At 45.1% G+C, this 12,546-nt stretch overlaps 1 protein-coding gene across 7 annotated transcripts in view; it reads right to left on the bottom strand.

Moving 5' to 3' along the window:
- ralgapa1 (Ral GTPase activating protein catalytic subunit alpha 1) overlaps window positions 1–12,546 on the bottom strand; it is a 54,482-nt gene that overhangs the window by 11,968 nt on the left and 29,968 nt on the right. For all 7 annotated transcript variants that reach the window (XM_037487613.2, XM_037487615.2, XM_037487617.2 and 4 more), the window contains 5 exons: window positions 11,579–11,650; window positions 10,446–10,569; window positions 9,916–10,071; window positions 7,301–7,459; window positions 5,844–5,971 (listed from right to left, as the gene is read on the bottom strand). In XM_037487613.2, coding sequence (XP_037343510.2) covers window positions 5,844–5,971; window positions 7,301–7,459; window positions 9,916–10,071; window positions 10,446–10,569; window positions 11,579–11,650 — 639 coding nt within the window. The remainder of the gene's footprint in view (window positions 1–5,843; window positions 5,972–7,300; window positions 7,460–9,915; window positions 10,072–10,445; window positions 10,570–11,578; window positions 11,651–12,546) is intronic.

The following is a 12,546-nucleotide window of genomic DNA, read 5'->3' as shown; positions in this document are numbered from 1 at the left end:
ACCATCTATTTCGCTAACCTCAAACATGTCTGAGGCAATTTCAGCCATGATTGTTTCCTTAATAATTGAACAACAATTAAGCCAACATCGTGGCAGAATAAGAAACCTCGGGCACCAGCAGAGATACACGTCCTTTATGCTCCTTGTTTGTACATTATCATTTTATCAAACTGCCCTTATATCACCAGCTTGAACATGTCTTGAATAAGATTTGGTTTCTGAGACGATACAAACAAAAGTCCAGAGGTAACAACAATAACAAAAAACAAGTAATCATCTGCCCCCCCCCCCCAAATTATATTATAATATATATTATTATTATATTATAATGTAGAATGTATATATGTATTTATAATAATCTTTTTTGACATGGTAATTTATGATGACAAATTATGTCAGTAAAAAGTCCTTTATTTCACAATGAAAAAACCTGCGGGAACATGATGTCACAAAAGGCAATTTCGAGCTTTTCTTACTTTCTCTCCCAAACAAATCTTTGAGGGTGATTGATTAATCGTCACTTTGTAAATATATGTTCTCCTGACCAGACCATCGTTTGGGTGATGGCTGACTCTTGTGCACTCAGTCATGCTCTCACCCTGAATATTCAACACTGTGCCACATGAAAAAACACTTCATACACAAATACACACACACTACAGATTAGCTTGTTTATCTGTCAGAGGGGGGTCCGCTCCAACAAGGCCCGATCAAGCCGCTGATGGCTACAGCTCATGTGTCCGCACAGCTCCCGGTGACAGGGAGCGTACACACACACACACTCACACACCCACACACACACACAGAATGATATATCCAAGTCTATATTGAGAAGTTTAATAACCCCTTAATTCGTTAATTCATTAATAAGGGGAGTAGCTTTAAACGTTCTTTTTTCTCCCTCACAAAATCATTTTAGAAATGTGACTAGAATACCGATAAGTAACCGAACCGATTATAACTGATTGATTGAACTGATTATAACAATGGCATTGATAAAATCCTAACGATAAACATAGGATAAAAAATCCTGTTGACCTGCTCTACGTGAGTGAAGCCCACATAATATCTGACCCACCGGTCTGTTGTGAAATAACAAATTACAAAGTGTCAAACGTCAGGGTGCCAATATGAGCCAGTGAAACACACACACACACCCGCACACGCGCACCCGCACGCACGCACACACAGAGAGAAGAAGGAGCGATTACCTGCAACCTCCTCCTCCTCCTCACCCCTTTCTTTTCATTTCCTCTATTTGTTCAGGAAATAATTGACCACAACCCCCCCTTGCCCCTCTGCACATATTCATTTCCTTAGCCACGTTAAAACTCAGACCCTTAACCTAATCATAACCGTATTTTAAAGCATCAAATAGAGCTTGGTTTGTGATTTGGATTTGCTATCAATTTGCCATAATGGTTGGTCGTGGAACATTCTGTTTTCAATAAGGAGCACACGGGTAAAAATACATTTCTCTTCCTCCACACTTAACGGTGTGCAGCAGCTCCATCCCTCACATCAAAAACATGGGAAAAGACAACTGCTTTCTCCACTAATCAAATGTATATCTATACACAGTACACAGGTATAGGCTGGGCATGTTAACGCGTTACAAACACGCACGTTAGTAAACCAGTAAATCATTAACAATGATTTTATCATGCATTTTTCTTTTTGGACCATTGGGAGGGGCTTAACACTGCTGCACACATTAACCCGACGGCATGGGCGATTTGGGATTATCTTATCACGGGAGTACGAGAAGACTGAAGTACTACGAGCCTGAAGTACTACGAGCCTGAAGTACTACGAGCCTGAAGTACTACGAGCCTGAAGTACTACAAGCCTGAAGTACCTCTTAAAGGCGTTACACAGCATTGATGCAGCCAACTAGCTACACAAACAACCAGCAGAGCCAAGCTACTGCAGTATGCATAAAAAAGAGGACGTTAAATAGCAGATGTTTTTAATGGAATATCAGTGATATGTCAATGCGTCTGGATCAGCAGCTGTAATTAATATGGGACATATTTGTCCATTGAACAGAGTCGTCCATTACAGCACACTGAAGACAAGTGGCAGTGCAGCTCCGGATGTCACACCCGTGAGTCGAGGATAACATGACCCCATTTTAGCATCAGCGACAAGGAAATGTCTCCAATCTGTAAGGTTCTGACCTCCCCTCTTCCCCCGCGCACACTCCTCGTCGCACACGGCCGGTTGTCGCCTCAGTGGCACAATGGGCTCCATTGTGCGGGCTGGCAAAGAGAAGCCGGGGAGGCCGCCGGGCGCTTGGCTGCCCTCGGTGCGTGTGTGTGTGGATATGGGGGATAATAGCGCTACATGCCCAGAGCTGCCATTATTTCAGTGGGAACAGAGTGGGGGAAAGAAGAAAAAAAAAACGAGGCAGAGACACACGTGCACAAAAGAAACACACACGCACACGTACACGCACGCAGCATCGCTATCACACTGAGCCACATGCTGACCCCAGTCTCAGTGCAGCCATCTCTGCCAATCAACCACTAGAGGGGATGTCCCAAACACACACAGACACACACACACACACACACACAAGAGCTTTAATCCTGGGAGTAAAATATATACACATGCAACATATACGCTGCAAAATACACAAGTGTAACTGGAGTGATATACATTTAAAAGTCCAAGCACACACACACATGCTTGATCTAGTGTACGTTTGTGTGTGTGTGTAGCAGCTTAGTGACTCTCCAACATTGTTCCCCAGAACCACAATCACCCAGGAGCAGATGGAGGACAGCCACGGCTTGCCCCTACACAGACACACACACGCACGCACACACACTCTTAAAGTGTGAAGATGCTCACACACACCACTCACAAACTCTCTCTCTTTTACAAAGAGTTATCAGATGGCAGAGCAGCTGGAAGAGGTGAATCCGAGCGACCTACAGACGCACGAGCACGTGGTGACAGAAAAATGCGCCTTGATTGTGTGTTCATTGTGTTGTCTGCTGTGCTCAGAGATTCCAAATCCAGAAGTGGATCCTCGCGCTTCCCTTCTGTGACTCTACCAAGTTCTTTGTTACTATTTTCAGCATAAACACAGGTGAGTTTTGAATGAATATCGGCCTTTAAAAGGAAGAAGGATTCCTGGCTTGTGTTTGTGCGCACGCACAGAGCAGCAACTCCGGTTTTTGTCAAAGGAGTCTCGCGGCTTTGAAGAGCGTGTAGATAATCGTTGCCATCCGCTGGTCTTAATACACAGCATGAACTTGGCTTTTTAAGGAGTGCTGTGACAGCAATACGTCGCAGTCCAGCATAACGTTCACAGGTTCAACTCAGAAGGTTTGGCAGGGTAGTTCTGAAGGAGGAAGTGGACGTTTCCACGGTAACACAGCGGTCAAGCTAAAACCTGTGTTTTATTGTCAACGTTGCGAGGCCCTATTTGTAGAGTGGCTGTGTGTGTGTGCGTGTGTGTTGTTGAGTCTTGGACTGCTTTTCTTGCTGCAATGAGCTGATATGTGAGATAGAGCTGTGCCTACACACAGCTGCCCCAGCACCCTGGCACTATGTGTCGTGTGTGTGTGTGCTTCTGGATGGCTGTGGTCATGGTGAATGAAAGATCAGAGAGAGAGAGAGAGAGAGAGAGAGAGAGAAGGCAGATGGACTGCCCCGAGGGCCGGGAGGGAAGTGGGAAAACAGACAGATAGACAGAAAAAAGACAGAAGAGAAAAATGCCAGTTAACCACTGACACACTTAGCACTGCCAGACTCCATACCCCCCCCATCAAAGTCGCCTCTGTGCGTCAGCGCCTCTGTGAGGATGCTCCGTGTCCCAGTGCAGTATTCAGAGGCACACACACACTGCTTGATGCAGGTTCGAGGGACACACAAGGCCATCAAAACCCTCGTTGACCCTTGCTCACCTCCTGCAACGCTTTCTGTCTTACAACCAAAAGGTCAAAGCTGTACGCTGCACCCGCCCCGTCACGGCTCCACTACTGCATTAATTTTAAAAAAAGTAGGAGTTTTGTCACCATGTATCAATTCATCTAACTAGTTTCTATATTTAAATGCGCGTCCCTTTTAGGAAAAAAGAGAGCGAGCTCAAACACGTGGTGTCTTCCACATTCATAAAGTGGGACAGACACTGCTGATGTAGTTCATGGGCGGTGAGATGTCGCAGCGAGGAGGCTGACGGGAGTGACACTGCGAGTAAAGTTGTGAAAAACCTGAGAAGGAAAAACAGACGACGAGCCCGAGACTGAAATGCACTGAGATAAGGGAAGTCAGAGAGGCGAGAGACAGTGAAGCAGAAGGGCGGAGCACGGGTGGAGGCGAGACGTGTGTGTGTGTGTGTGTGTGTGTGTGTGTGTAGCGGAGAGACAGGAAGTCAATAATGACTGATTACTGTAATTCAGCCTGTCAGGGACATCGACCTGCTGCTGCTGCCAATCAATACGCACCAACAACGGCACACGCACCCAAACGCCTCAGAACGAGCGTGCGCGGCCCACTTGCCAACGGGCGGGTGTGTGTGATCTCACAACAACTCTCTCTCAGACACACATACAAAACAGAGGAGGTCTGAGGGTGTTAGCTTCCATATTGAGCCAAAGTATCTCTTGCAGAGCAAAACGGCTTCTTCAACGCCCCCCGTCCCCCAAATCTTAGGGCTGAGAGAACGTTGGAGCATGAGAAAGTTGGACAAGAGGGGAGTAAAGGGACGGCGAGGGAGAGAGAGAGAGAGAGAAAGGGGACGGTGTCCCTGCTGCTTTATTTTGGCGTGCAATATGGTTTGTAATCCATGTGCAAGTTGTTTCCTTCGGGGGCTGCACCACCTTAGCGCTCTCTTTAAAAAGGCCTTTTCCTTCCCCATGCTGCGCATTAAAGACCCTCCTCAGACCGTTGTGGTGTTGGCATGTCAGCAGCAGCCATCGCTCCGCTTAAGCAGCTGAAACTTCTTCCATTTATTTTGGTTTCCAAGGCCAGTGTGATGCCGTCCGCTGTCTGGTTTACACTGTACTCACTGTGCACACCACGTGATTGGATGTGACAAGCAGAAACGACGGGCCGAGTATCACCCGCGAATCAAATGGCCTTCAATGACCAGCCGGCAGCTCAGCTCGCCTCAACAGGGACACGCTCATCTCACTATGGTGTGTGTGTGTCTGTGTGTGTGTGTGGGAACGTACACTCGGCACTGCATGCATCTGCATCTGGACCTCTCAGGAGCTTTGCGTCTGTGTAGGTATAATCGACTGTCCGTGCTTGTTGAGACACGAGAGTGTGTGCAAGCATGGACCTGTGTGTGTGTGTGTGTGTGTGTTCACGAGACCAGAGAGCAAAGCCCCCTTCATCTACAAGCAGCGTTAGAGAGGAGAGTCATCAATAAGCATCGACCACAGTGGCCAGTTCAAACCGAAACTACAATCACATCGGATCAAGCGGGCCGACTGCACGCACCCACACACACACACGCATCCACACACACACACACACCTGTCTGGGCCTCCATCTCTCCCGCACACACGGATGCATAGACACTTGATATATGACACTTCAGAGGCGACTAAACACAGCTCTATCACAGTAGCACTCATACTCTGAAAGCCATCCACCGCTGGACATTGATTTGCTATTCTTGCCACTCTGGCTGAGCGAGGAGCGACATTCTCGGCGGGCAGCACAATGGCGATAGATATACAAGCCCTGACTTGCTCAGCTGAGTCGGCAAACGACTCCCTTATAAAGACCCTACTGCGAGGTGTTGGCATGGAGACCGAAGCAAAGCCATCAAACAGAAGATGAGCGACTGACCTTATGATTCTGTTTTTTTTCCAAAAGGATACAAGTTCTGGTAGAGGGGAATTAGGGATTTGAGGGCTCGACTGGCGTTGATAGCTGTGGCTCTGACCATGGTGGGCAAAATGTCCATGTCCACTACGGCGCCGTCAAACAGCGGGCCAAAGAATGGCACCTAGAAATACAGAGGAGAAGTTGAGAAACAGGCATCAAAGCAGACAAAAGGAACTTTGCTCTCTAATGTTATAGTTGATGGTGAATTAAGGGATCGTAAGACATACGACTCTAGATGTATTTACCAAAACAGAATGATCTCTTGGAGCCACTGGGGTTTTACTAAGTCAAATTTAATTCCATACTTTGCTTGTGGAATCCACCAACGAGAATAATGCCCGGCTTCTTATTGAATTTATCTGTGGAGCAGGTCTCCAAGCCGTGCACTATATGACTGGATACAGTGCTTTCAGGACGACAACACGCAGAATATCTCATCTAACTTGTTTTGGGGTTCATGATAATTCAATAGTTTTGCTTTGTAGAATGAATGAAGCAGAACGAGGTTATGCTATTAGTGCTGTGGTATCTATGTCATACAGAAAAAAGCAGCATTTTATTTCGTTAGTTCTCGTTTGAAATGGAATTAAGCTATCAGTGCTGCGGTATTAACGTCTGTGTGTTTTAGAGTGATACATTAACCAGAGCAGCAAGACTCAGGAAAAGACTCTCTCTAGGATTGTTAGTTAATCTGCAGGCATATCTGTGTTGTCTGGTAGGAAACACACGATAATGCACCAAAACACCACACGGCTTCAATATTTTATCTCTACGCTAATCCGTATCCATAAAGTAGAATGGCTCAAATGTCATTAGAATACCCATGATACTTTCTGTTTAAGTTATTGCACTGGAAACCTTTTTCTTTTGGATGACTTGCTTGGTCTCTCTTGTTGTTCTTCTGTTTGTTACACAGCGAGGCTTTGACAACTGGCTTTGGACTCCAGAGTCTGCAGCCAAGCTAGCAGCTCTTTGAGGCTGGGCCATGGCACCGTTAGATGAAGATCTTGGGTGTGAGACGTTAATCGCCAAAAAGCTATTCAACCGGTTGTGCACGTCCGTCTATATTTTTTTTAATTTAAAATGGATTCCGAAAGGAAGCATCGGCGCAGGTTAACCAACTAATGGCCTTTATAGAAACCATCCGTCAAAGGTTTTACATTAAACAATCACCAAATTCCCCATAAAGGGGAGGTGAATGTGAATCCTCTGGGGACCATGAAGTGTGCCAAGTTTCACCAAACCCCTGGAAATAGTTCCAGTTGTGCGATGAATAGAGCCGTGCCCGTATGATCAGCTGCTGGGATCGGTCTGGGGCGGCAAATGTCTTGCGTTTCAGAGGCATTTTCAGCCCATGATAAAGAATTCTGGAACACAGCTTATTGCACAAAAAAATGACAGTTGGCAGTTTGAGTCCAGTATCGAAATGCTAAACGCTGTTTTTTCTTACTTCAGGTTTCTTGAGTATATGAATGGAGTACATGTGGTTCTTCATGGGGTAGATGATGATCAGCACGTCTCCAAACTCGGTGGGGATGATTCCTCGCCGGTAGTCTCTGCTATGTTCCGACCAAACAATGTGGACCTCGTCATTGCCCAGGTGTCTAAGCTGGAGGACGGAACAGACAAGAGGAGAAATAAACAGAATAAACATCTTAACTTTTTTTCTTGCAGCACAAACAACAGAAACCATCAACTTGAGCCACAGACAAACCCACAGAGGGTCTCTCGTACAATGAGCTGGACAAACACCATCCATCATAAACCCAAGGCTTTTGGATTCCCTGCCTGTACGAGCTATAGGTGGCCCTGGGGGTGAGCGAGTGTGTGAAGACGGAGAGCGGGCACAAAGAGCGAGTGAAGCTCCGATAAGATGGACTACGGGCTGGAAGACGGATGGGATCGAGTCTGATGGCAGCCATTCGCAGTAATGTGTGTGAAAGTTTCACTTCACAAACTAAGGGCTGGTTGCAGCTCTGTCATTAACCTTGACGCCTGCTAAAATAGACACACACATACACGTGTGTGTTGGAGTGACTTATGCCTTCAGATGTCTGCCGCTCTGGGCATTGGTGACGATACATCCACATTTCATCTGAAATGTTTGCTTGAATCGTGGTAGTTATGTATTTTGTCTTCCGTTAGGATTCTGAGAAGCCTGATTTGGGATCAGCTCACCCCAAAACGCGGTTTCATTGGACAGCGTTTGAACAGCGCTCCAATTGAAGGGCATCTTGTTGCCCAGGGAACAAAAAAACAATACAGAAAAAATACATTTTGGGACAGGTTTGCGCAGCATATAAAAAAAATCCCCCCAACATTTGATTAAAGAATGACATCTCTAACAATGTAGAAAAGCGGGCAGAGGGTGAACAGTGACATGTGCACCCACACACAGCGGGTAGATGGACTGATCCCGAGCCACGCTTCACCGGCTTGGCAAAAAAAAGATTTATTGATGATTTGTATAAATTTGATGTAAATAAATACATTAATATTTGCATGCAACACATATTTTAACATGACCAATCCAGGGTGTACCCTGTCTCTCGCCCAAGTTGGCATGGGATTGACTCCAGCCCCCCCCGCGACCCTGTGTGTAGGATAAGTGGTTTGAAGATTGATTGATGGATGGATGGACATATTTTAATAGAAAGTTACTGCCTGGGAGAACGAGGACTTGAGCGACTCTGCCATTCTCTCATTTGGTGAGTTAGAGTTATGACTTTCACTCAGGGGAGTCTTCACGTCTGAGGTGATCCTTTGATGTGCATCACCATTCTTCAACAACGCAGATCAGAGTGACGTCGACTCCGAATGCCGCAATCAGTCGCTGTAATCCTTTTAATCGTGTTTCGAGCAGATGCATGAGAGGGAGCAGAACACACAGCAAAGAGCGAGCGCTGGACAAACGCCCTGCGATGGTCTAAAATCCCACGGCACTGAGCTTGTGTGTGTGTGTGTGGCAGGAGTGCGGCTGATAAATACCTGCCAGTATGGACATGTGTATGTCTATCAGGATAACCTTTTTTGTGGACACATTTGTCAAACCGCGAGTACATGCAGTTGTAAGCCTGCACGTGTGCTCTCTACCGCGCTTGTGTGTAAGCTCTTGTAAGCACAAATGTGCAGTCGTGTGGTCATTTACTGATGTGAATAAAGCCCTTAGCAGATGTGTGTTTCTGTCAAGTTAAACAGGTTTGTGCTGTGCGCATGCATGCGTGCGTGTGTGTGTGTATGTGAGTATGCGTGTTTGATTGGGCCATCAGCTGATCAGGGAGACGGATGGTGTCGGACCAGGCGCTGATAATCCAATCAGGAGCCTGCAGCGACGTGATAGGCCGAGACGCAGGAAGTATGATCTGATTAAAGGGACATTATGGCCATGTGCAGAGCGCACCGATGCCTGGGGGTTGACAGGTGTACACAGACACAAATGCACAAAAACACACAATAAACCTGCCTGCTTAGAAACTGATACGAGTCCACACCAGGCACAAATACAGACATGATTGCTAATAGGAATTATTGGGAAAACTGTTGTCCTTTCGAAACATTGACATTAACTAAAAGTTAGGTAGGCTGATTGGTGTGTGTGTGTGTGTGTGTGTGTGTGTAGCAACCTATGTTCATTTGCAAATAAAAGAGATCGGGGAGGAGGAAAAGAAAAAAGGCATCAAAAGAGAAGCAAAGAGACAAGTCCATTTTAAAGGATTATTTCCCCCCTTCCTCTGCATATCTCCCCTCATTAAATGAAATTACAAAAATGATTACGCTGGTTATTACTAATTACACCGCCTCTCTCCCCGCACAGATGCACAACCCACATTTGGCGGGAGTGCGACACAGTAGATAAAGAGACGGACAGATGCAGTGTGCTTGACAGAGAGAAGATACGGAAATGGGAACACAAGTCAAGAGTGAGCAAATCTCTCCCCACCACAGTGATGAGCATGCAATAAGGTGATTTTCCACCGGCAGGAATGAAGAGGGGAATAGGTGAATCGGGGAGAAAAAAAAAAAACACCCAAGTGAAATTTCACCAGTCAGATAGGTGTGTGTCACCTTCTTGGTGAGGTTGTGGTCCTGGTCGTGGGGCATGCGGGTGGAGACGTGGTAGATGACTTCGGTGGTGGAGGTGGCATAGTAAGGCGTGGTCTGGCCGGTGCTGCGATTCCTCTGCAGGCCGCCCATGAAGCCGCAGTGAGTAGCGAGGTCCACCTGAGGGGTAAACACGCCGCGACACGCAGGTACATTATAAACGCCTCCTCGAATAACATATGAATCATTTCAGACTAGCTTCAGTTTTTGCTGATTAAGAATCGGCAAAAACTGAAGTATAAATTTAGAAAAAATGGGGTTTCTCTAATAATTTTAGTATTTTTTAACTAATTAACTAGGCCTTTTCAAAACAGTGTGCTTCTATCTCACATCAGTTAACACATCGATGATATAATAATGATTAAGTTATTAGTTGCAGCTCAGATAATATTATCCAGTCCTAAAAGTACCAACCAGGAGACTTTAGGGGCCCAATGTCAAAGACGTGGACATAAACGATGTGTGAAGATCTATGAAAATAAAGGAGTTCTTACCTCCCAGCCCAGACCAGAAACAAAGTTCTCATAAGACTGGCTGCCCGCTGTGTTGGTCAGTATGGAGTGTTTGTCCTCTTGGCCCTCGGCCACATAGAACACTGCTATCTTATGAGTCTCGCGGCTAGAAGAGAAAACAATAATGGCGAACTGAATACCAGATCATACATTCATTTGAGCAGCTTCTACAAGTACTTCTCCCTTCATCCTTGTGTTCTCTCAAAGATATTTTTTCAAAGCTACTGTTTTTACATGTAACAATAAGGGAAAAACTGTTTTTCCAGCAGCCTATTTATAATTTATATTTTGGTCCGAAGCAGTGCCTGTAATAACCAGTGATGCCAGTAATGCGTTACTTAGTACTCTAATCTTAGTAATCTAATCTAACGCGTTAGTATATCCAAACCAGTAATCAGATTAAAGTTACTTGTCCAAGTCATTATTTTGTCATTAATAGTAAAATATATATTTGATCTTTCGTCTCTGGGAGTGAAGCCATGTAGATGCGACAATTAAGTCACGTTTTCAGCATGAGGGTCCCGTCACGTGTTTATAAACAGACCTACCACGCAGCCACACAAACAACGAGAGAGATGCGCATATTCCAGTTGGAAATACAATCACTATTTTGAGTATTTGTCAGCTAGAGATGGAAATATCAAGGTTCGTTGTACACTCTGTGCTGGTGGCAACAAAGTGCTATCAAGCCAGTGTTTCCCCTGCCATTATAACAGCGGGGCATGTGTGCGCATATGTACATACATCCGTCAGCCGTACCGTTAGCCGGTTGGAGCAAACACCCCCAGTGAAGCTGAACCATCTGCCCCACTGGACTAGATAAAGTGAGTGTTGGCATAACCAGTTGTCATTTCCATGTTGGGGTGGTGGGTGTTCTCGGTAGCTGCTGAATGTAACTAATAAAGTAACTTGTAATCTTACTTAGTTACTTTTAAAATCATCATCAAAATATTTTACCAACTACTTTTTTAAGAAGTAATCAGTAGTAAACAGATTACTTTTTTAAAGTAACTGTGGCAACACTGGTAATAACCAACTACACCCTGAATGAAAAATCAGAAGAAGGGAGGAGCAGGAAAATGAAAAAGGTGCTCAGATTCTTTCAGATTTCTCACCACTGTCGTGAGTCCAGGTTCTTCAGCTCTCTCAGTAACTTCTCATTCTTCCTCAGCAAATGGAAGTTACTTCTGGAAGACAACAGATACATGCACATGTTAGGTATACATCTATCCCATGAAATAGTTATAATAGTATATAATAGCAATAGTACAGTAATAATAGCAATAGTTAATAGTAAAATCAGAGTGAAAATACAATAATTTATTTCCTTGTCATTTCAATTGGATGCAGCTCCTGTGCTCTGCGGTCCTGGGTTTTCGAGCTCGGTGTTTTTCCTACATGTGGTAAACCGCGTGGGCATTTGTTAAGGTAGATTACATAGCTTCTGCCTCTCTGCCATTAACTGGCTAACACAACAGTCTCCTTTAATTGGTTGGTTGCTTGTTTTTGTCACCGTTTCCTGGCAAAAAGAAAGAACAACAAAAAAAAGACAAATCCGTGCCCTCTAAATCAGACATCAAGCAGAGAGGCCAGAACTTCTAGTGAAAAAGACCAGAATCCCAGTTAGAATTAATTCAAAGCCATATCAAAATAAATTAAATTTGAGCTTTCCAAGCCGTTTGAAAGAAGCCAAATCATCACAACATCAGATCCCATCCTTTGGGTAGATTTGTACAAAGACAGAAATATTCCCTTATGTCAGATTTCAAGACCCCGACAATGCTCCGATTCGGAAAATTTCACAGTCACATGACCGTAGAACCTCACCTTCATCAACAGGAGAAGGATTCTCAAAACGCATGAATGTAAGTCGATTATAGAGTTATAGAGTTTGCTTGTTGCCTTTTCTGATTGGCAATCTCGAGCATGATTGTCACCCTAGACGGGACGTAACAATGATGAATATAAAATGTGTCCTCTCCACAGACGGCAACAAACTCTCGTTCTAAAGTGACAGTCACTGGATTGTGTTGCTATGAGTTGCTTAGTGTTGGAGATCTATGCCGTAGAGAAGCTCCCCCTC

This window comes from Pungitius pungitius, chromosome 14 (assembly GCF_949316345.1).
Source record: "Pungitius pungitius chromosome 14, fPunPun2.1, whole genome shotgun sequence".
In the NCBI taxonomy this organism is placed as follows: Eukaryota; Metazoa; Chordata; class Actinopteri; order Perciformes; family Gasterosteidae; genus Pungitius; species Pungitius pungitius.
The sequence above is the reverse complement of the archived record's forward strand: the minus strand, read 5'-3'. Positions and strand labels throughout refer to the sequence as shown.